Below are 25463 nucleotides of genomic sequence, written 5' to 3'. Positions count from 1 at the left end.
TAACTCTGCTTTTTAGTGCCACAGCAATCCCGGTCCTCATGTTACCTTACAAAACAATGATTCCAATAACTCAAGCAGTGAGGTATACAGGCTTTTAGTTTGGCTGAAAGAGTACCTGTGTTAGTTAGGTGCTCCGTCTTGGCAAATATCCTGACGTGAAGTTATTGCAGTGGGTATTGTGAGCGGAAAAGCTGGATTGGTGCATCCTTTTGCGCCCTTTTATACTTTTGATGTTCTGAACCTCTCACAAGTGCTACCTTGAAAGTTGTGCACCGCCGGGATTGACTTTGAATTACTTTGATCTCTAATCTTTTTTGTCGCTGACCAGGAAAGACGCAGAGTAAAGGGGTAAAATAAGCAGACAAATTTGAAAATAAGTGTGTTTGCTTTTATTCCACCTGAATAGTTATTTGTGTCAAAACAATCTCAAGTCAAATTATGACTTGAAGCCAGAGCTTTAAGTCATGAATAGTGATCGTTTATAAACTGTATATATTCTTTAAAGGTGAGATCTAGCACTGTCTTGGCGCCCACCCCGGCAGTGACTGCAGCTCAAACTGCCTATCATGTGTGGACAGCCTGATGGTTGCAGTCTAAAGAGTCTTGAGGTGGCCGAAAGCCCTTCGGCTTATCCAAGTGTAGGTTGGCTGGAAGAGTATAATATTGATCCTGTCCAGGTCAGACAAAAGTGCTCTGTACATCTTACGTTAATACATTAGCCCAATTTCAGATGGACTGCCTCAGGTTATTTTTAGGCCCATTTTCCTTTTCCCTCTCTTTTCAAACTTTAAGAGCCATGGGAAAATAAGTAACAATCCTAAAATCTCGAGCAAACTCAGGTTTCTCAGATTGACCCCTCATTAGATTTGACCTTTGAGAGCTTTGCTAATCCATGTATGAAATTGTTTTAAAGCTGGCCGATGCCCATAATTAATGTGATTGGCTGTGGCTGGAATCAGTGCCGACCTCGTTGCCAGTACAATGAATCAGACTCCCAGTCTGTGCACTGTAGTGGTTTTGTACTGAGATAATATTGGCTACAGAAGGACAGGGCTGCTCTGGCCTCTAACAAGACATTCTCATGCCTGCCAGCATCTCACTGACCAAGTGCTTTGCAACTTTGAACTAACTTGACTTCTTCACAAAAAAGCTCTGGATGTATTTACTGATTGAATATCTAGCTTGAGTGACTTCTATCTGATTATTCTTTACTGTGAACGTTGTCTTTTCTATTCAAGACTGTTGAAGGCTTCCTTGATATGAGACAACAAAAAGCAGCAACGAGTATTTCCTTCTTCGTATTTATTGAGTTGCTTCACGCTATCCTTGACATTTTTTATCTTTTCCTTTTAGGGCCTTCAAGGACTTCCAGGTTTGCCAGGGAAGCCAGGGAAGAGGGGCCCGCGGGTGAGTGTCTCCCAACCAGTGACAAATTTCCCATTGACCTTCCTACAGTTCCTCTTTTTTCGATGATTGTTTTTTTTTCCTGTTTTTTTTCTTTCTATACCCCTCCTAAATCTTCTACGTGTAACACACGTTATATTAATGACGCCTTAATCGAGCCAGATCCTGCATCATATTGAGATACCACCATTAGAAATGCATGGATATGGAAAACCTTTGAGCATTTTGATCGAGCACTCAGTGACATCTTTGGATTACAGAGCATTATTCAACCAGAAGTTAGTTTGCTTTGGCTCTGGGCTTGATCAAGCTGTGCTTCTCTGCTGCCAAAGTCCATTTGTAAAGCTGGAGAGCAAACAGCCATAAGCTACAAAGCTGTGGGTTGCCAATTTAAAATTAATTGAATACGTACGGTAGGTATTAGATGTACATGAGAAAAATAAGGTAACATGTTTCAGCATATATATAGATATATCTATATATACCAGTACCAGTACTGTTTATGAATATATATAAATATAATATATATGTAAAATTCATAAACAGTACTGTTACTTATATTAGGCATACGGCCTATGTTAACCTCGGTGAATGCTTCTAGCGTATTTGACTCAGTCCTCTGGTGCCATGTCTCATTTTGGGCTCAGTCTCAGTCTACTGTGAGCTCCTGATGGAACCAAAGATGTTATTTTAAGCTCATGTTTTCAGAAGGAATTTAAGAAGAGGGAAAACATTGGAAGATGATTTGTCCCAAGTGACGGTTTGTTATTTTTTATTTCTTTCTAATGCCCTGTTACCGATGGTTGTGTGCGTAGTCGCTGCCCTTTTAACAGCCTCTTCACCTCCATTTTGTGAAAATGACTGAAGCGGAAGCTGAACTCGGCCTGACATCGACTCCTAAACTGAAATAAATATGCCAGAACTCAAGGCAGTGAAAAAACGGAGAGGTAACAATTTTGGTTGCTCTCTTGCAGAGCTCTTGCTGAAGCACTCCTGTAGAGCACTTGTGCTACCAAGGCGAGCACGCGTGTGTGTGTGTGTGTGTGTGTGTGTGTGAGTGAGCTACCTGCCACAGCCCGTGAGATTGCACCCTGTGGTCGGGCCTCTGGGGGGGTGGGCTGTGGGAACCCAATCTCTTTAAACAAGGAAGAAAGAGAGCTTTGTCCTCATCTTATTAAAGGCATTTAAGACCCTGTCTGGGGCTTAGCAGCTCTATCCAGTGGTGCACCAACCTCTATAGAGTTCATTCATCATCAAGCTCTTGAGAACCCAACTGCAGGCCACGCTGACTCAGAGCAGCAAAAAAAAAAAAAAAAACAGGTCCTGAGGTTGCAGTTCTGATTTTTACTGATTGTTTTCTTGAACCATCAGAATTTTCCTGGATAGTTCATGTGGTCTGGTCAGGGAAAAGCCAGTACAAACATGTGGAATAAAAGTGATATTCACTATAGTAGAAGATTTTATTTTTTAAACATAGTGTACTTCCCTAAAAGATACTGAACAGTAACTCCCCTATTAATGCGGCTTAAGCATTAATGGAACTCTGTTGTTTATGTTTTCCCATGTTTGATTTAGTGAAGAAGAAGGCCAAAGGTAAGGACTGCAGTTCCACAATAGTGCCGGTGGCTGATGGTTGCGCACACACACTGAAGAGTACCAAATCCATCTTTTGTCTGTTTGTGTGTGCGTGTGTGTATGGGTTTAAGACACCAGCCGTCTTTTTGTTTTGTGAATTTAAAAGGCCTCAGGAAATTGAGGAAATGTGTGATGAATTTATTCTCCTCAGCATTGTCTGATTTGCTGTGAGCAACTCTAATCTTTTGAATGTCCTTATCTCATTTCACGTTCTCCTTTCAAATCAGATATAGAAAAAAGTTGCAGGGAGATACGATGTGAAATAAACAACTGTTGCTATTGCAGAAAATGTGTGGTCTTTCCGGGGGAAGGCGTAGGCACTTTTACTCATCGCGAAATCTTTACAGCAGTTGGAATGACACAGCGCCATTAGGGCTTTACGTCTCTGACAGCGAGGTGTCATGTCTCACCGCGCAGACAGTCTCACCGCTGCTACCAACGGGCAGCATCTCTTACACGTGGGAGCGTCTACGTTCCTCGACCCAGCCATAAGCCCGGCAGAGCGCCGGAGTTCACCCGGCCCTGACGGGGAGGCTTGAAAGTGGATCAAAGACGGCTTTGTGCAGAGAAACGGACCTGCCAGTGTGCAGTCAGTATGTGACGCTGGGCTTCTGTGAAATTGCTAAAGGGGAATGGTTGACATGATATGACATGACGTAAGGGGTCTGTGGAGACTCAGCCGTGTTTTTGGCACTGGTTGAACTGAGAACTGAACTCATTCATACATGTTGTAAAATGAAATGATGATACTGAAATGATTTACATGTGTCGGCCTGAATGAGCAGTCTCTCGTGGCTTGATTAGGTTTTTCTCTATTATTATTGGTTACACAGACATTTTCCACTATTGCTTGTACTTAAGCCAATAGGGAGCACATTTAGAGAGTTGAAGTTAAGTGGCAGGGGTTCACAAAAGACACCAGCAACAGTCAGTTCGTCACACCTGATTTCGTTCCTGAGCATTGACAGTAAAACTGTGAGCATATGTAAATTGTTATTATATGTTATTATAAATTCCATGTATTACTTACAATACATTAACATTAGTACTTAACACACCAGTCATTTAACCAGTACCTAGTTGATGGAAAATATTTCAGTATGTGGTAGGTCCACCTACCACACATCCCCTCTGCTGCAACGGCGGTCATGCATTTTATATTACCAGCTACAGCAACACTAGTTTTTTTTTTTTTTTTTTTTTTAAATACATTCGTAAAATTAAAGAGCACTACTGTTCAGAAACATAAAATTGATCCATCAACAGAAAAACCCAAGGAAAAGGCCAAAGCACTTCAGGTAATTTTCTGTACTGAAACAATTTGTCAATTAACCTAACAATTGCGATGCCTTAATCATTTAAGAAAGATTATTAGGCAAAAAACCCAAACACTTCCTGGTCACAGTTTCTCAAATAGGAGCGTTTCAATAATTTTATGTTTTGCACTGTTTTATCTTTCACCGTTTTTTTGACAATTTACAGTCCGGACAATTAATTGATTGGAGAAAAAAACGATAGCCTGTTGCCACCCCAGTCGCTCCACTCGCTAACCTGTTTCTCTCCCAGATCAATGATCATAGAGAAGCAATTAGCACTTACTTATTTTGAATAATCATCAGGCTAAAGACACAGTGTGTCCTCCCGTGGAGTCCAGAGGAGGTGTTAGCAGGTCCGTCTGGGTTAATGGCCTATAAAAACAGTAGCAGTCCACGTGTCATTCCTGTAAAAGTCATTGGCCCACATCGTAAACATGGTCACAGCTCTGGCATACAGCTGTCCCTCATCTGGCGGCCTAAGGTGTGGGTATGTGTGTGTGTGTGTGTGTGTGTCTGTGTATATGCTGACCTGTCTTTGAAATAGCGCTCGTGTATGTTTGTGTTTACTTGTTGGGGTTATCTAAAAGGTTTCTTGTCAGGAGCTCTTCTCAGTAATGAAGGAAAGAGGATGTTTATTCCACTTCTCAACCATGCAAAGATAGATTGACAAAGTGAGTCATTCTCCCCATTATCCTCATCTCCATTGGGATAACATCCGCCCACCTTGTCATCAGCATCGTGTCTCCTCACCATATGTAATGTGAGAATGCAATCTATGATATTCTTTCCCTACCTCCGTATTTCTCTACGTCTCCTCCTCACTTCGCTTTCTATCAGGAGATAATGACTTCCATACGTTTTAATATCAAGTGAGCGAAAGGGGGAATGCTCTGAATAGAGGGGGAGGAAATCTGTAGATGAGCTTCTGTTAAGTGCCTCCATATGTCCACCAGTGAGCGCCTGCGAGGGGAGAGGTCTGGCCAGTTTGAGGGGAGGGGAGTGGGCCTGGGCTGTTTGACTCCTCTCCACAGTCTGATAATAGAGCACAGATAAATAACAGAGACTGGCTGGATCACCCAACCGTACACTTACACCTCTTGGCCTCCTCCGTCTGTTTGACTCAGAGTAATCCTATCCCTCGCTTTCACCTCCAGCTCGGGGGGAAAAGGTCTCTCTTCTCAACCCATGGAAAGTCTGAAAAACTCAACGAACGGGCTGAAGATACAGTAGCTTCCTGTTCGAGCCATGTGAACATGTTTCAGTGCTTTCAGGTTTGCTGGGGAAGATTATCCCTGCTCAGCATTTCAACCACAGTCCACACAAGTGTGCAGTTAAACTGACGACTCTTGAGTTAGATGCCTCAGGACGTTGTGGCTTTATTTTTCCAAACAGTCCCTCTTTCCAGCTTGCTGTAATTTATACTCCCTTTAACCAGATAAAATAGATTTTGTCTCCTCATTCTCTGCTCCTGTAGATCTTACACCTGGCCTGACTTGCGGGAGATAGTCCATTTTGATAAAACGTTTGGCACAGATAGCTCCATGAATTACACCTAAGCACATTATATATCACAGATACCCAGTTTGTTGCACAAAGCGATTGAGGAATATGGTGTGATGGATGAGCAGCGTTAACTTTGTGAGACCCCAGAAACCAGTGGAAAAGTCTAGGGATGAGGAAAATCACATCCATATGTCATAACTTGGACGAGCGGGCAGACAGACAAGGCAGGCATCAGACACAGTATGTCTCACAGAGCACCTACACACAAACACAGGGGGACCTCGGGGCACTGCTGACCTGTCCCATAACACAAGCAGTGGAAAGGGAACAATATCTGCATACATCTGTGAATACCTCACATATAGCACTAACTCCCCCTCTTTGCTGCTTAAATGGAGGCCTGCTCAGTGACCCCGATGATCACCTTTACGCCGTGTCTTCGTTCATTATTTGTGTCTCTATTTTCAGGGTCCCCCTGGCCCACATGGAAACCCTGGTCGTCCTGGACCTCCTGGAGTGAAGGTACAGCATCGATTAATCAATACTGTTATCTGATATTGCATTTTTCTGTTTTTAGGAAAAAAATTACTCTGCACCACATTAAGTGAATCCTATAATCTGTTATCTGTTCTTATTTTTGTAAGCCAAAGAACTAAAGGAACACTCCTTGATCCCAGATCCCACAACCAAAATTAAAACGTTATTGGAATCTACTTTCCCTTTCAAACTGATTGACAAACACTTGACAGCAATTACTTTTTCTAAGTCATTAAAGGAAAAGGCTGGAAAGAGATTATATTTTTTGGTCAATAAATACCAAAACCAACAATTAATTCATACTAATAACAAGTATTACCTATGTAGCCAAAGCCTGATACATTCACCGAGCACTTTATTAGGAACATCTGTAAACCTACTTATCCATGCAGTTATCCAGTTAGCCAATCATGTGGCAGCAATGCAATGCATAAAATAAAATAATGCAGATACAGGTCTGGAGCATTTCAGTTCAGTTGATGTTCACATCAAACATCATAGTGCGGACAAAATGTGATCTCACTGAGTTTTACCATGGCATGACTGTTGGTGTCTGATGGGCTGGTTTGAGTGTTTCTGAAACTGCTGATCCCCAGGGATTTTCATACAAACCAGCCTCTAGAGTTTTTACTCAGAATGGTGCAAAAAAACAAAAAACATCCAGTGAGCAGCAAAGTGGACAGAAAGTCCTCCTTGATGACAAAGGTCTGAGGAGAAAGACCAGACTTGCTGGAGCTGACAGTAAGGCTACAGTAACATAGATAACCACTCTTGACAACTGTGGTGAGCAGAAAAGCATCTCAGAATGCACAACACATCGAACCTTGAGGCAGATGGGCTACAACAGCAGAAGACCACATCAGGTTCTGCTCCAGTCGGCCAATAACATAAATCTGAGACTGCAGTGGGCACAGGCTCACCAGGACTGGACAGTTGAAGACTGGAAGAACGTAGCCCGGTCTGATGAATCTGGATTTCTGCTGAGGCACACAGATGGCAGGGTCATAATTTGGTGGCCACAGCATGAATCCATGGACCCAACCTGCCTCTTGGCAACAGTCCCGGTCGGTGGTGGTGGTGTAATGGTGCTGGGAATGTTTTCTTGGCATAGTTTGGGCCCCTTAATACCAGTGAATCGTTTGAATGCCACAGCCTGCCTGAGTATTGTTGCTGACTATGTGAGTCCCTTTATGGCCACAATGTACCATTTTCTACTACTTCCAGCATGATAATGCACCATGTCACGAAGAAAAAGTCATCTCAGACTGGTTTCATGAACATGACAATGAGTTCAGTGTACTTCAGTGGCCTCAGTCACCACTTCTGAATCCATTTGAACACCTTCGGGGTTTGGTAGAGCAGGAGATTATATGAATGAATGAGTGTACAGCAAGCAAATCTGCAGAAATTATGTGATGCAGTCATGTCAACACGGAGCAGAATCTCAAATCCTGTGGGATCCACACCACAAAGAACTGAGGCTGTTTTGAGAGCAAAGGGAGACCCTACCCAGTATTAGTATGGGGTTCCTTATAAAGTGCTTGGTGAGTGTATATCTTATTTCTCTGTGCTGGTTACCTCCAATGTTGTCCAGAAATCAAAAAATCAAAAACATATAACTGTCACACTGGGTGTTTCTTCATCATTATGAACACGGGCACATATTTCAAACTGATCCAACATACACCATCCTGCTCCCATAAATACTCAATACATCAAACATGTAATAGCCTGTGGCTGAAAATAGTCCTCAACAAATGCACTATTTACCTCTGTTTGACTAATGTTGGCTGAAAACAGCAACACCCAGCTGTTATAGGAAATTAACTTACAATAAATAAATAAATAAACTCTATATTTGTGACCTTTTAAAGATTCATATCCTCAGTAGGAACCAAGGTGAGTGAGGCTGAGCGCCATAGATAGAATTTAGGAACTATTGAGAGACAGACCAACACATTGTTTGTTTATCTTGTCATGGGAAAAATCAAAAATAATTCCAGGCTTATCCTTCAAAGTATTCGGACACTGACTTATTTATATAGAATGTGTGTGTGTGTATATAGAATGTGTGTGTGTGTGTGTGTGTATATAGAGTGTGTGTGTGTGTGTGTATATAGAGTGTGTGTGTGTGTGTGTGTGTATATATATGTACATATAAATGCATATGTATGTATATATATAGACATGATACTCCTTAATGGTCCATATCTAACTGATTTAAGAAGGGCATTTAAACAACAATGTAAATTTGAAGAGCAAGCATTTCTTGTGTTTTTTTTCCTTCAATCAATGTTTGTTTGTGATTTTACTTATTTTGCATTTCTGAGGTCCAATCCTCTTGGATTCAAAGTACAACTCTTCTACCATCTTACAAAGCCATTTTTTTCCATTCAGGAGAGAAAAGCACTTTTAAGTCTGTCTGAATCACTAATTTGCAAGTACTCGATATCAGTCTGTGTTCCAGCTGCTTTGCACTGTCAACAGAGAGGGTTGGGTAGCTCCATGTTATGTTAGTCTGATATTACAAAGGAGTCTATAATTTATACTTTGCTGTAATAAAATGGAAAATTGCTCGTATTTCAAGCTCATACCTAATGCATTAGAGTTCACAATATTGCGTTGAAATTCAGCCTTTTCCCCAGTCTTCATGCATTAAAAAAAACATGAATTATACAATGCTTTGGCTTGCTTTAACCAGGGAAGAACAATAATGCTTATATGTGTTAGCTGGAGGCTAACCAAACCTGACCTGGCGCAACTTTTTCTCATTTGCACACAAACCTCAGCATACTCTCTGGTTTGGCAGTTATCTGTTTTAAGAAAAATGAACCAACTGGAGGGGAACATACAAGGTGTGTTGAATTTTGTTTTGAATCTGTATCATTTAATGATGATAAATTGAGACCAGATGATGTTCAATAACCTACTACTGTAAGTGGCCAACCATTAGGCTTAAAAATGAACTGAATGAAGGCATTGAATATGCATATAATCAGTGGAAGGCACAAGTGCTTATTAAGGCCTTGAGCTTTCAGAAGAAATTACCTAATTCAGCTCAGCTTTGAGCTTAAACTCTTCAGATAATCTATTTGAGGGAAAAACCTTTTTGACGGTGAAAAGACACAGTGTTCATGTATTTACTGTATATTGCTCTCGGCCGGAGCAGCACTCCAGGCTCTGTTAAGAAATTAGTCTGGAGAAAATTCCCACAGACTGTTCAATGCCAAGTTGTAGCTGACATGAACATACAGGTTTAAATAGGCCTATACACTGATGGGAACTTACTTTCATGCTCTTAATTTCATCAGTAACTCAGTCAACAAAACATATTCTTTTGAAGCACTGCATGTCTTTCCAACCAAGACTGAACTGCTAGTGTGTTGTTGCCTCTTGCACTAAGAAGGTTGGGAAAAATGGCCCCCATACTCCTTTTAAAAATAGATGTTAGCTGCAGGATTGCGCCAAAATGAGTCACAGTGCAGGATTCATTTCCACACCCAAACTTCAATTTGTTAAATTACTTGTGTCGGAGCATTTGCAATCAGCTGTTAACAACTGTTGTTTGATTAGGTGCCCAGCCAATGCAGTGCTGCAGTTAAATTCTTTCTCCATATACTTGTTTCTTAATATGATAAGCAATAACACAGAACGTTGTTTCTCCGTGGACCTCCTTCATTATAATTGCATAGATTACTGGGTAGCTCTTTCACCAGTACCATTGGACATCAAATGCTGACCCAGAATGCACTGACAGGATTCCCACTGCCTGAAAAGGGAGAAGAATGTACATGTTCACTCCCCGTCACGTAATGCTGGATTGGTGTAAACCGAGTAACTGAAGGGCATAAATGGACTGCACCACTAGTTGTATAAATACAACCGCTACACTCACCAATAAGTAGGGCGAAGTCATTACTCTTTGATAGTGTAAATGCAAACTGGAAGCTCTTCTGGGCCTTGTAAAGTGGAAAGCTGTGGCAGTGCAGAAAATATGCACTGAATTCCTCGTGTGGACTAGGACCTCAAGAACTATCTTGTGCCTACTGGGGGAAAAGTTTCTCTAAAAGTATGAAAAAGAAAATGTTCTCTGTTTTTATGTTCTAGGGGCAAAAAGGAGATCCTGGACTGTCCCCTGGTCAAGCCCCAAAAGGACAAAAAGTATGCAGATTATCACCTTTTGTTCATTAAATCTACTTGGATTATTTACAAACCAGTCATGTAAACATGCTGATGTATTGAATGTGCCCAAATGTTTTGTTTTAGGGAGAGCCTGGTGTCATGGGCCCCTCTGGACTGCCTGGTCAAGATGGACGAAAGGTAGAAAATCAGTTTGGGCTCAGAAACTCAGACTGTGTGTTTGTGTGTGGAAATCTACGAGGAAGTAAGGTATCCATCAGCGTTTACTGGCTTTGTCCCAAATGTGTGAAACTTTACTGTGTATTCTATGTGTGTGTATCTGTTCTTCCTCCGTTCTCAAAATGTTTTCAAACATAAATCAGACACAAAATGAATGAGTGACTGACTGAGTGGAGTTGTGTATGTCAAGGATCAGAAAATCAAATGTACACTCTCAACCCCAGCCCTCTCTGAACTCCCTTTGAGGGGGGAAATCTCTGAAATTGCAATTTTTTAGAGGCTCCAGCCAAACAGGGATGTTTGAGCTCTTGTTTGGAAAGCAGCCTAACATAATGAAGGCGTCAAGGAGCACACCTGTGTTCTGGCTCCTCTGTGGATTGAAATACTAACGGTTTGAATAGCTGGGCTGTTACATCAACAGTATCAAAATGAAAAAGGGAGCTGAGGAAACCAGAAGTTTACTAGGTAAAGATCATGTTTTAAATGCTTCCTCCGAATGCATGTTATGTCATTCATTTTTCCGGAGAGCAGTCCTCCCAAAAAGTAGGACAAGTTATGAATGTGGGTTGGTCCTGTGATCAGGGAATATTCAGGATTGTTCGTTTAAATTGTTTGACTTCTTTATGTGCCACCGTGCTGGGTTACCCTGACAGAGAGTGATGGTTAGCAGCAGAGCATTTTCTCCATGGCCTTGTGCATTTTATCCTTGGCCTTTTCCCAAAGCCTGCTATCCTGTTTACAGTAATTACACATTTAAAGTGGACCAGAGCCTGTTGGATTTCCTATTATGCAGTGTGCAAATACCATAGTACACTGTAGCTGACTGACTCTTTGTTGCATATTGTTTGTTATGAGGCATTATTTTTGCATTAGTTATTTTTACACATAGGAATATTTTTCAATTTGGTGACTGCAACAGCCCAAGCCCATTGGAACCACTCTCCAATTCACTTGAATGGGAAACTGTAAATCATTAAAAGGGGTCACAAATATGTAGTTTCATTTGAAAAAAGGTTAGGAATTTCTTAAAACAGCTTGGCACTCTTGTTATCGCTAACATTATTCGAACAGGAGTGAGTAATGCAACCGTTTCTGGACTATTTTCAGTTGCGGCTTAATACACATTTTGTGCTCTACTGAGTATTTACAGCAGCAGGATGGTGGTGGGAATGACTCCGAATGAACTGCAGCACCATGTTCATTGTAATGAAGAAACTTGTCACACTGTGTAACATGTCAGTGTTACCCACGTTATTCCTAGCTCCATGATACCTTGCAAGAACTATGAACGCAGCGTTCAATGTTTGTTTTTCTTTCACTGAACGTTGTCTTCATGTGTCCATTAGCGGTATGCTATAGGTGTCTTCACTTAACTTAACATCTTAAACAGGATAATGCAATCAAACCTTTGCCCTCTATTATCAAGGAGTTCGACCTGAACACCCCGCATCAGTGATGAATAACCAGAAGTTGCGTCCATAATTCACCACTGTATCATGGGGTTAGGAAAAATGTGGACAGTTCTCTGGCATCAGTGGAGCTCTATGACTCAGATAAATAAGCTGTATCAGGCTTTGCCTGAACAGGCAGTACTTTTTAGTAGAACATTAACAACAATGTACCTTAACCATCATTGGGTTAGGGTTAGGGTCTTTGCTGTGAAAAAGTTGAATATCTTGTCAGGTCAATTCAAACAGAGCAAGTGGACTGGAAGAAATGTTTCACAAAAAAGTTGTAGTAGCACAGCACAACAGAAACTCTCCACTGAAACCCAAATACAGTCTCAAGGTCTGAGGCCACATTGAAGATTTCTAAGATTTTCACGTAAACCTGGAAATAATCAGAAAGTTTGAGGAAAAATAAATATTTAAGATTCTGCGCTATTTCTAGGTCAACGATAAAATTTAAGCAAATTTCAGGTATTGACCAACTTAACTCATTTGTACAAAAGGTCAGATTTCCTTGAGTTGTATCCCTTTCACTGAAGCCTGCGCTCAGATGATGAATTTGATCTACTCATCAGAGGCTCGTTCAACGAACTCAACTCGCTGCCAGTGTTTCTGTTATAAATAAGGCTGTGCCTCAAGTTTCCATCAAATCATTGCTTCCTAAGTAGCATTCTGATAGTGGGAAAAAATGTCATCAGAACTAAGTGAAACATTCAGAAATCAAATTGTTATTCTAAGCAAAGAGTTTTCTCAGCATCAAATCATGGCTAGACCAAAGGTTTCTAAGGGGGCAGTGCATGGAACTCTGAAACGCTTTGCAGAAACTGGATCAGTTGTATCCAAAACACGTTCAGGCAGACCAAAAGTGACCACAACATCAGAAAATCAATATAACAAGCTTAGTTCCCTGAGAGACAGAAAAGCAACTCCATTTCAGATACAAAATTTGATAAATAAAGCACACAGAACTCTTGTCAGCTAAAGTACTGTCAAAAGAAGACTGTCTTGTAGTTGTGTCAGAGGACGAGCAGCAGTTTCTAAAAAAAAAAAATCGTATTTTCTGATCAATCCTACTTTTAGATTTATGGAAGTAACAGAAAGGTGTATGTAAGGAGACGAACAGGAGACAGAATAATACCACAGTGTATCAAACCAAAAGTGAAACATGGTCGAAGGAATATTCAAGTCTGGGAGTGTTTTTCCTACTCTGGAGTTGGACACCTGGACCAAATTGACTGCACCCTGACCAAGGAGGAGAACCACTCCATTCTTCAGAGACATGCTATACCCTCTGGTTTGCATCCTTGTGGAGAAGGATTCATACTGCAGCAAGATAATGATCACAAACACACCTGAAAGCTTAGCAAGAACTACCTGGACTTTCCTCTAGACTGTCACTTGACCTCAACCCCACCTAACATTTATGGGGGCACTAGAGGCCTGAGAAAAGCCAAGTATTCTGCGGCATCTCAAGAAACTTTTTGGAGCCTTGTCAAATCATGCTGGGATAGCGTGGGTCATCAGGTTTTGCACAAAACTGTTGAGTCCATGCCATCTTGAGTGTATGCTGTCATCAAGAAAAGGGGGAACATATCAAATACTAACATATAATGAAATTCAAGTACAGTTTTCCAAACATATTGTTCAGCTGATATTATGATTTGCAATGAAAAATTAATATTATAATAGTATTCAAAGTCAATTCAAAATAAAAGTATCTTTGCAGTGGTCTCAGAGTTTTGGACCCCACTGCATATGAAATTATTTCAGGATTATCAGCCCCTCATGGAGAGGGAACCGCCCTACTTATTTAGGAAATCTCTAAGATGTAAATGAGGAATTAAATTAATATGGTGTTCAAATAGATTTAAATTTCATTGTGGGTTAGAGACTGCTTTTCTTTCTGAATGTGAGAATGAGATATAGAGTCACTGCTGAGTTACCTGACAGTGTGTTGCAACAGCATCAAAAAAACAGTCAAGTCAAAAAAAAACAAAGTCATAAAACCATGTGGAAAAAAAATCCTCAGACAGGGTTACTTTTAAATGAAACTCACCACACTAATCCTTTTGTGACTTGCTGTCAGAATTATACTGTGGTGAAGATAGAAAGAAACAAAAACTGTACACAGGTCACAGTAAGGTTAGGATTCGGACGTCAGAGGAATGCTAATTAAGAAAACGAATGTCACACAACATGAGAAATCCTTTGTAAGCAACTTTCTTTTTCACTGAGACGCAGACACATACGCACACCCCTGTCCTCATTTGGGACACAGTACTATGAGTACAGTAATGCTTTGGGGGGATCTGCAACAATCTGTTATGCAATCGGACAGCGGTGACTTTGAAAAAACCATCTGGTGTGCTCAAGGTTTCTCAGTTCAGTGTAGTAGAGAGGGGGGCACCAGCTTAAGGAAGGAAGACCTCCTCTCGCCTTGCGAGTCATGGAACGTGGAGTCATGGCAAAAAGCTGATATTCTTTCTGCTGATTTATGGCAATTGTGGATCTTTGCTGGGTGTGGACCGGCATCCTGGCGGAGGTTAAGTGGCTGTAATAGATCCCCCTTTTCCTGGTCTGATGCTCAGCTCAGATGGGATTCTGGTCCCCCTAGATCAGTTTCTGTGTTGACCTTAAAGACACTCATGTCCACATAATTACATGCTGACAGTCAAACAAAGTATTAAGATGCTGTTTGTATCCATTTAATAAAATCAAGGCAGTAAGCTTGGCGCTGCTGAAAGCCACCAGACACCTCATTGCTTACAGCTGTGCTTGACTCAGTTTTTTTCATGCTCTGAGACTGGAAGCCAAAACTCCTTATGGTGCACTTTTGTATTCAAATTACAGTGAAATTCCATCATCTGCCACACTTGAAGTCTGAGGTTCGTTCTCTTGTCTGCTCTTGTCCAACCAGCCAGTAAAGCTATGACCTGCTCCGGCTTTATGGTCCCTTTTTGCTGGGTTTTCTGCTCAGTCCTGGGCACGCTGCCAGAGAAAGCCTCTCTCACTGTGGGAAATGTGTAAAGATGTAATGGGAAGGTTGCCCGGGAGTCAGTCAACAGTCTGCACTGTAAAGTAAGACGGGATTCATGTATGTATGTGTCAAGCCGAAACACCATGGAGAGTATTACCAGCCCAGGACCAGTGTGCCTCTTACAGAGCCAGCTCTGCTCATGGCACACTGGAATAACGTTAAACTTTTTATTAGCTGTGCAGCCCTCAAGATTTTTCCTTCCTGCGCCTCAGCTGTGTATAATAAGGTTCTCATACCTTTACTTGCTGAGTCTGATTTGACCAAGAAAGAAGTGTTGGGCTTGCCAGGTGGGAATAAGTTTTTGTTTTATAATAAAAAATAAAAATCTATGGAAAGAAAAACTTGTTTTTTGTCTGCCAAGTAAGGTCTGTTACTCATTCTGTTGGGGAGACACCACTTCTGCTGCTGCTGCACTTTGGCTGTTGGCTGCAGGGTTTATCTGGTTTGAGTTACACTAATTAAAACTATTCATGTTCAACTCTAAATAGAGAGGGAGAACTAATGGAGAACGTGATCCTTTGCCATCTTTGTGTCACAGAATGGATTTACAGAACTGTGAAAGCTGTTTTTAGCCCGTATACGATACACACTTTAGGGACAGACTTCACCCTTCTTTTAGTGTACTCAGCCGTCTTGGCCTTGCTGGAAGGCCCAGGCACATTCTTTTGTCCTTTTGTGGCTTTAGTGCTTTGGCTCCTGCAGGAGACTCATCCTCTAACAAAAATCCTGTCAGATATTTCCAAATCGAAGCACATTGCCATCTTTCTGTAGATAAATAAACAAATAATCCGGAGTTTGACAGAACAAAGTGTAACCGTGTGATATAATCACTCTGGCCAGTGGCCTGGCATCTGGCTTCATTCTTTATTCAAAAGCTGCAGGAGACGTGACAGAAATTTTGAGTCGTAAAAACTAGTTGCCTTTCAAAGTGTGTTTATTTGATTATATGGACCTTTTATTGGACTCGGCACCAAGGTCTGAGCATTTGTAAAAGAACAACATGAGTGTTTTTCATCTGTTACATACATCTGTGAATGCTCAAATTTAGCTTTCTGATGATGGTTTAGGGATCACTTCTCACATCATGATGATGTCACAGACTTGAGTCTCAGTTAATTAGTTTCTAGCTGTGGGATAATTATGATATTATATTCCCATGGCATGTTATTGATGTACTTGCCTGAGTTAGGATGGGTCCATCGATATTAACTATGGTGTGTAGCCAAATGGTTTTCAAACCCACAAAACCAAAATTTTAAATTCTAATCAAGTGTCCAAAGTTTCCAAAGACAACAGCCACGTGAGGCCCCATTACTGCAAAAATATGTGCTAAATGATTCACAAGACAAACACATTTACTATAAAATAAATGAAGTCTTGAGAGAAACCGATACAGACTATACTGTATATGGTAAATTATATCTTAACATAGTTTGTAACAATTTTTTTCTAACTTTAAAGTCACTAAAGGGGAAATATGGGGAGAAAAATGTGGCTTCAACATTTTAAAGAGTGCCAGTGCATGTTTAAAGTAAATATGAAGCAGCAGCCAGGAGACAGTTAACCTAGGCAAGCATTTAGACAGGAAACAGGGGAAACAGGAAGTCACTGCACTTGCCAAATAATAGTGCTGCACACTGTCCCCAGTAAAAACACAAATTATAATTTTTACTTCTTTTACTTTTTTTACGTGTTAATTTGTAAAAATTGTCTCGGTAGGTGAAGTTTTTAAACTTTGGACAGAACCAGGCTAGCTGTTTCTCCCTGTTTCCAGTCTTTGTGCTAAGCTAAGCTAACCGTCTCCCGGCTGTAGCTTCATATTTAACAGATAGATAGAAGAGTGGTATCAATCTTCAAGAAAGTAGATAAATGCACATCTATTTTTAAGATTTTAGCATCCTGACAAGTATAAAAAAATATTGTTCCTGGTTTATTTCTCACACGAAAATAACCTAATCTTAAAAAACTGAATAGCAATACAAAAAGAGGTCAATCCTAGTATTGAAATCTGCCTAATCATCATAAAAATTCTTAGATTTAGTTGCATTCTCCTTCCTCACAACCATTGCGCAGGCTTGTGTAAAGTCAGTGAAGCAGCCTTTAAAGTTGAGCCTTGCTTTACTTCACTTCTACCAGATGTCTCGCAGGATGTTTGCAGACGGAGATCTTAATCCTCCTCTACACACTGGCGGCAGGTTTGAGAGTGCTTTGTGTGGGTCTCTTGATGGTGACTTGTTTGTTTACACCGATTCTATTACTTATTTTTTTATTTATTTATTTTTTTTACATCGGCCTCCTGCTCCCTGTGGTTTACTTGTTCTGCTGCCAAGAGGCCAACACAGCTGGTGGTTAATGAGTTCACACTTGAAGGGATAGATGCGCTCTTCCCTCGGAGATGACTTCACATGACTCTATCTCGTGTAGGCCTTGACTGGGGAAAGATTAATACATTTTTGCAGCCAGCTGGCATGCTCATTTGAGACTACAGGGCATGAAGGTGACTAGTAATTACCCTTTTGGGTTTCACTTGTTACTGTCTAATTGGTTTACTGGTTTAATTAATGCAATATTATTCTGAATATTTTTTGTCAGCGGTAGTGGTGGCAATGATTAGATAAACTCATAGCAAAGCAGCTGTGCTGCAACAATAAGTTTAAAAACTGCATTCTGGTTGTTTAGCAATCATAAGGAATCATTCTATTCAGGGTTAACCAGCCAGCACTGCTCGGAAGTCATCTTTTAGTTTCACAGCTATTAAGTTTGTCTTCATTTGGACCCTTTTTAAACTATGCCTTCTGGGTGAATATAAGTTATTTCATTCACCGATTTGAACTTTTTTGTATGGAAACACATTCAATCTCTCTCTTAGGCAATTGCAAAATCTTTCTACATAATTTCCGTCCCGGCAGTGTTAAATGAGATGCTCTTGAGCACAAGGTGATAAACAAAAAAGATTGGATTAAATTTGACCATTGACTTAATATATTCTACCTAAAGACTGACATAATCTCTTTATCCAGAGCGCATCATTTAGCATTGTACTTCCCTGTGGCTTTGTGATCAGAATTTAAATAAGATAAGCTGCCATAGTATTTTTCACTTAGTCTTATTGTTAAATGTGCAAAACTCTAACTTATTGTTTCTCTATCAACAGGGACAAAAAGGTCATCCTGGTCCTTCTGGGCTCCCGGGTGAACCTGTGAGTACTTTGTTCCTCCGTAATCACGGATTCAGTTTGACCTATATCATACATTTTCCTTCATGGATAACACAAAATATGTAGAATATCTAACTCTGCAGCCTCACTAGTCTACCACCAAGCGGTATGCTCAGTCCCCTTTGGGCTACTGGGTAAGGAACGCGTCAGTAATTGCAATGCCTGTAATTGTAGCGCCCCCTTAGGTCAACGAGTGCAACGCGGAAATTGCTAAAATGCAATTTATGCAGTTTTGAAAATGCATACAGTAAAATCTGAGGTGCATCATTGCCCCTTTTTAAAAATTTGATCGACAGTGTCTGAGGTGAGAGTGTGAATTTGTATCATAGGGATTAAAAACAATCATGAGGCAATACAAGAGGATTTTCTGAACAGTCAGAGCACCGTCCTAAAACAACTGAAATGTGATTTCTTTGGTTCCTCTGACACAGTCCCTCCCCCCGTCTCTTTGTAGTGTTATCATGCTGTCTAAATCCCCTGCGGGCTGTTTGTGTCTCTGATGGCTGCAGCGTGTGTATGAGATGCAGCTAAGAGTTTGCAGAGACAGTCCTCGTAAGACTCCAACATGTCTTTCCATTTATAGTTAGAGAAGTGGAGAAAGGGAGGGAAGGCTTAAGAGAAAATATTAACAAAGAGACATTGGGACATAAAAAAGAGGGGCGATGGGTGGGAGGGAATTAAAGTTAGAGAGTAGAGACATTGGACGTTAGGGAATCTTGGCGGGAAAACCAAGCGAGAAGCTTTTGGCAGCGGTGCAAGTGGGCTAAATAGTTTGGACACCCTAGGTCATTCCTGCTCCTACCCCTCCCTCCTTCCTGGTTCATATCCTCTGTACTATCTTGGAGAGGAATGTGCTGTGTCACAAGGAAGAAAAGAAGAAAACTTTTCCTGCCTTCTCTAGTATTCTCTAGAGATGATCCACTCTTGTCTGTGGAAAATGACTACAATAGTACATGCTTTAACATGCAGATCTGTTGAACAATCAGTTATTATAGACCTGTTTTCTGAGGCCTGTTGCTTTTGTTAGTGTAGTCGATTTGGTTCTTTTCCAGTCCAGTGAAGATAACTGGCAGCATCTTGTGCCAGAAAGATTTTTACTATATTGCTGTACACTCCCGATTTACTATTAATTTAACTTGTGTACTACTTAAAGGCACCCTGTGAAGATTTCGTGTACACAAACATTGTACTTACTTTCAGTGATTCTCACCAAAATGAGGCCTTTTTTTTTTTTTTTTTCACATGATCCTGAAACATCCATATTTACATAGGCTAGCAGTCTTCTATCCTTCCTGCTGGCGGTTTCATAAGTTTATTAATGTGTTACTGCCACCAGCTGTTGATCAGTGGAATAGCGTGGCTTGCATGGACTCCATGTTTAAGATATTGTCCTCTGCAGTCACCAGGAATAAATTATAGTTTCACCTGTATGCTTGTGTGGGTCCTTGTGTCAGTAGAGCACAAGATAAAAAACAAAACAGGGACCTGTGCCTAATGATCAAACACTCCACAGGGTACCTTTAAATGATTGCCAATTTGCAAATGGACTGGACAGCATTATATTCAGAGGCGACTCTGATATTCTGCATCTATGTAAATAGGCCGGACAGACGATGAGAAACACCTCCAGTCACCTCCAACACCACCAGTCCAACGCCACAATGTCAAGAAAAACAGAACATTATGAGCATCGTAAAGATAGATGATATTGCAGAGCTGTTGCATTGGACTGCATTAGATTATACAGGTGTACCTAATAAACGGGCCAATAAGTGTACAATGCATGTTGCAGCCTTATGCTAAAATGGTTTAAATTAATTTTTTTCCCTCGTCAGTCTACATTCAATTTACACATGAATTAAAAAGGAAAAACTGAACTATCACATTGACATAAGTATTCAGACAAAGCTGCAACATAACAAAATGTCAAAAAAAATGAAGGGATCTGAATACTTCCTGAATGCACTGTATATTGTCGTAACACCTACTGCTTCTATTACTACTGCAACTAATGCAGCTGCTACTATGACTACTATTTCTGTGTGGCCATTTACAAGAATTCTGATAATACACGAAGATTTTGGTCCCTCTCAGCACAGGATTTATCCATTCTTTATGGAAACTAAAAATGCAGAAAAATAACTGTTGCCAGTGTATAATGATTGTGGTTGGCTTTAAGTACATTGTAAGAAAAGCCTGTAATTTCTTGCATGCCTTCCCTCACTAATCCTGTTTTACTCTTCCCATCCATGTAGAATTAAACATTCATCTTGGTGGGATGCATTTGGTTTGGTCTCACCACAAGGAAGAAATGACTCATGAGTTATACTGTTCATTGATTAGTATAAACATATTAAGACCAAACCGTGCTCAGAGAAGTCTTAACAGCATGTGGCCGGACCGCCTTATAATAGCACTTACTGCTGGATTAATTGAATGTTTAGAGTGTCAATTTCTGCCGTGGTGCCTCTTTCCTTAGGCAACACTGACTCGACCAAACAAAAGGTCTTTATGGAAAAGCTGAGAGATTTCTAATCTTCCATAGGACCCAATGACTGTTACTGCATAAATAGGGGGCTTCCTTTCAGTCTTTATTACTATCTTTCTTAAATTTCTATTGTTGCAGTTAGTGAGATCCCAACAGAAACCCTGTGTGCATAAAATAAAACTTTTTCCTGAAGAATACTACTTCCTTGCCTCCAGCCTTCAGTCTTTGCCTCCTTCCTTTTCCCTTTTTTAGTCTCCTGCCCCCCTCTAGTCCTGATTTCTGTTCTTTCTCTTCACAGGGTGAACGGGGAGATGATGGAAGCCCTGGGGCCAAAGGCTATCCTGGCAGGCAGGTGCAGTAAATCTAGTGTTGCAGTGCTGGTTGAACAGGGACACACACACACGCACACACACACACAGACACACAGACAAACAGACACAGACACAGACAGACAGACAGACAGACAGACAGACGAACAAAGAAACACACACAAGGATAAAAGAGTAAATGGAGGCCAGGATATCATCTCTATTGTGAGTTCAGCTTTTTGAAAATGTAGGGGTTCTTTTGACCTTTTAATAAATCAAATTTCAGCTAGTAATATTTGCTTACTGTCAGATTGATGAATGTAATGGGAATCATAGGGAAAACACTGCATCCTTGTGTGTTTTCTTTAGCTAGAAAATAATCGCATTTAAAGATATTGGATGTGGGCAAAAAATCTCAGCCGTCGGCATCTCGGCGTCAGCCTCAAAAAAACTAATTTGGTAAATCCAAGTAAAAAGTTTGTAGCAGCCCCCGAAAGAGTGACAACAGCTCTACACTGTTGAAGCACCTGTGGTGGAATTTCAGCGATGAATGTCCCCGGTCTAGCGGGTTATAAAATGTCAAAAGGTTTCCATAGTACGCACTACCCTGAAAAGAAGAAAAGGTTATAAAAGTGTGACTAACGCAAAAGTTCCCCGGGTACAAATAAGCTTCCTCTGTACTTCCAAACTGAGAGCGTCTCCTTGCCCCTAAGACGAAGAAATCGGGACTAAGAACACTAAGAAGTCAAAGCTGGGGAGCATAAGGGTTTCTCTGCATTTAAAACCTATTAAAATCCTCTTAGCTTTAGGCAAATTTAAACTTCAAAAACAGCCGGACAACTGCTAACTCACTTGCACTTCCTGAATGTTTATGATAACTGAAAGGTCGGGCACGGGTCTCCGTGTCTGCCTCTGCGCTTTAGTGCACTTATTATGTCAGAACAGTGATCCCTATAGACACTTAGTGGTGTGTGATGGATTAGGTTTTAGCACCCCCTACCATCTGTATGCTGTGAATCATTGGGGCCGTAGGTCTATGTCAAGATGCTTCACTTAACTGTGGGGAGTTCCCCTGAGCTGAGCGTTGATCTTTATAGCTGCAGAGGGATGTTTTCTGAACCGATGGATTTGCTGGCAGTGTCTCAATTGATGTGAATGCTGCTGATGTGTTACCACTGCAAACGTCCGCCAAGATGCTAATTAGAATTTTAAAAATCAAATTGTGAGAATGTTTAACCTGGTTAGATAATCAAAACATTTCAATCTTTGTTTTTACAAATGCAAACTGTCACAACATTGGAAGAGAAGTTTTGCCACTGTTTGTTAACCACAGAAATATATTTTGTTCTTTGTTACATTTAGGGTTTTCCTGGGCCTATAGGAAAGATGGGGCCAAAAGGAGTCAGGGTAAGTAGATGCTGGAAAAATACAGCTGTAGCATGGATTTGTTGTAGTAAATGTTGACACTTTAAGGCAGTAGGTTTGTTCTGCGGTAATAACAAGGTGCTTTGAAAGTAAGTACTATATATCTCACACTGTAAGTATAAAAAAAAAAACACTTCTAGAATGACTTTCTCTGTTTACTTCATGTTCTTGTCGTGCACCCTCACTCAGCTTCCACCGAAGGCCACAAGGGAGAGAAACCTGTTCATTCTGAGTACAGCAAAGCTGATGAACTTTAGGTTTTTTACATGAACTATGAAATGCATGCTCAATGAAATGCCTAACCAGTGTGGGTACATAAAGAGGCCAATGTCATAAACGGCATTTGTCGACCCCTTTTAACTCCACGATTACAATGACAGATGGTTGTGTAAGTATATATATATAAAGTGCTGTAGAAGTAATTAACTATGGCCGTCTTTAAAACCTTCCCATGCTTGTTGTTCTTGTTAATGTATGGCAGATACCATAAAACTATATTGCTCTGCTGCTGAGTGCAACCATAATGCATTTAGACATTAGCTTCTCATATAATGTCATTGTAATTTCTCCTACTCCCCCTTTTCCCATTCCCCCCCCCCCCCTCTTCCACTGAGCAGGTTTGGCAGAGAGATCTTCAGAGATCCCTGATGTGAGGGTATGTGCCCTTGGACTACATCGTGGAAGCCAGCACCATGCAGTCCATGGGCATATACACTTGCCTCAAGGCTTGGCTCTTCAAGACCACTCCACTGTAGCAAAAAGCCTGTGGTGCTGCAATTGATCAAAGTTACACAGCTCAAATCTTTGTAGAGATTTTTAGATGTGTTGGTGGTTTTGACATCTAACAGCTTTACTGTCCATCTCCATCATCTCTGCTCAGTCTCATCGTGCCCTCTTGTCCACCACCTTTTGCTTTCAAATCTATCTTTGCCTTATCTGTTCCTCCACTCCATCTTTTATTCATCTCTCCAGGGTCACATTGGCATCCCCGGGCTTTTCGGCCTTCCTGGTCCTGATGGCGAGAGAGTGAGTATTAGTGGCTTTGAGAGTTAATGCCTACTGGGATTGCATTATATTTCTGTCCATAGGCCAAAATGATGAAATAAAAATAGATATCATTTTTGAAGTACTCCAGGCATACTTCACCAAATCACTTTTATAAATCCAAAGTAGTGCAAGCTGCCTTATACTGTATTGGATCAAACCTGGGGGTACAGACATCCTACACTCCAACCTCTCTACTGTTTTGGATAAGGTTAAAATGCAGGAGGCAGATTTCATTTTACTTAATCCAGCCAGGACTCAATATGAACCTCTAGGGCAGTGGATCAAAACAGTGGCACCAAATTTCATACCAAGTATTTTGGAATTGGTTTATCATTTTTAGCCCACCCAGCCCAGTGGCACTATGGTCCTTCAGTGTATCAGTCAGTCTGGTCAATCTGGTCAGTTTCACTTTGAGAAAGACATGTCAAAAACATTGGGATGGACTTCCATGCAATTTGGTACAAGCACTTACAGCACGGTCCTTAGAGGATGAATCCCGCGTCCTAAGTCAAGGAATTGGCTTTTCATCTAGTGCTAGTAATAACAGGGCAAAGTTTCCACTGTGACAGAATAGTCCTAGAACTAATGAACAAATTCTGTCCGCGTCAGTCTTTGAGATTAATGCTGATAGGGTATGCTTCAAAGCTAACATGCTAATTTTTCATATTGAATTTTGTATGCAAATTAGCATGCTAATGCAGCATTGGGCTCAAAGTACGGCTTAGCTTAAGTACAGCTGTTATGTATGGAGCATCATAGCTTCACAGGGCTGCTAGCGTGGCTAAAGCCGTTATCATCGAATAATTTCTATGTTTTTACATTATGCACTTTTATGTCTCCTTTAGTTCTTTATCCATTTTTTTTTGTCTCTCAACTCTGTTTTCTTTCCTGTTTCCAGGGAATTCCTGGCGTTCATGGGAAGAAGGGCAAGATGGGTAGGCCGGTAAAGTTTTCTCTCAACATACTTCTCAGACAACAATTTTAATGCAGCCTCACAAAAGTGAGGATGTTTTGTCTTGATCTATGGACTCCTACCATAGTGCAGAGCTACTATAAAGTGTATTAAATGACCATTACTATGACAGAGTCTCTAGCTCACCGCGAAGCCCCTCCTGGCCTTGGTCGTAAATCTGTGAATAAAAGTTGTGGTAACTTCCACACTGGCACAGTGATACTAGGGAATAGGGGTTGTTATAGCGGGAGAAATATGCAACATGAATAGTGTAACTGAATGTACTGGAAACACAAATGTTCATGTGTCAGCAGATTACATTTAAATTCTCAGTCAGTTCCCTTTTTTAAAATCCGAAGTTACTGGCCTCATTAAAGTGAGTGACTGCTCATCTACAAATCTTGTGTGATTCATTTTCTCTTTCTGCAGTTGATTAGGAAACATTGTATGTTATACAGCGTGCTTGCTAGTGTGCTTGTTTTGCGTTAGACTGATATGATAATGCCATGTCTCTGTTGTGGGTTTGGCTCTGCCCACAGTCCAGGGAAGTCTATCGTTATTGGCGCCTGGAAATACATTTCCCATCCTTGCAGGCTTACATGGAAAATACTAATACTGCACATAACCACTTGTGTAGATCTGATATTTTCCCAGGCTCAGTTTGGTTTTACATGTTTTTAAAAAAAAAAAAATATTATTATGCAGTAATGGTCAGTGACATAGACTCAGGTCCAAAAGTATGCTTGTAATAGCCTACTCATGAGCAAGCCATTTCTCTTCCTCTGTG

The 25463-nt window shown here is 40.8% G+C and overlaps 1 protein-coding gene across 4 annotated transcripts in view; it reads left to right on the top strand.

Annotated features, from left to right (window-relative positions):
• Positions 1–25463, top strand: part of col27a1b (collagen, type XXVII, alpha 1b) — a 67310-nt gene that overhangs the window by 10060 nt on the left and 31787 nt on the right. For all 4 annotated transcript variants that reach the window (XM_040154104.1, XM_040154106.1, XM_040154103.1 and 1 more), the window contains exons 4-12: positions 1354–1407; positions 6327–6380; positions 10503–10556; positions 10662–10715; positions 18394–18438; positions 21243–21296; positions 22615–22659; positions 23650–23703; positions 24623–24667. In XM_040154104.1, coding sequence (XP_040010038.1) covers positions 1354–1407; positions 6327–6380; positions 10503–10556; positions 10662–10715; positions 18394–18438; positions 21243–21296; positions 22615–22659; positions 23650–23703; positions 24623–24667 — 459 coding nt within the window. The remainder of the gene's footprint in view (positions 1–1353; positions 1408–6326; positions 6381–10502; positions 10557–10661; positions 10716–18393; positions 18439–21242; positions 21297–22614; positions 22660–23649; positions 23704–24622; positions 24668–25463) is intronic.

Source organism: Xiphias gladius, chromosome 19 (genome assembly GCF_016859285.1).
Source record: "Xiphias gladius isolate SHS-SW01 ecotype Sanya breed wild chromosome 19, ASM1685928v1, whole genome shotgun sequence".
Taxonomy (NCBI): Eukaryota; Metazoa; Chordata; class Actinopteri; order Istiophoriformes; family Xiphiidae; genus Xiphias; species Xiphias gladius.
Note: the sequence above shows the minus strand (reverse complement) of the source record. Positions and strands in the feature narration are given on the sequence as shown.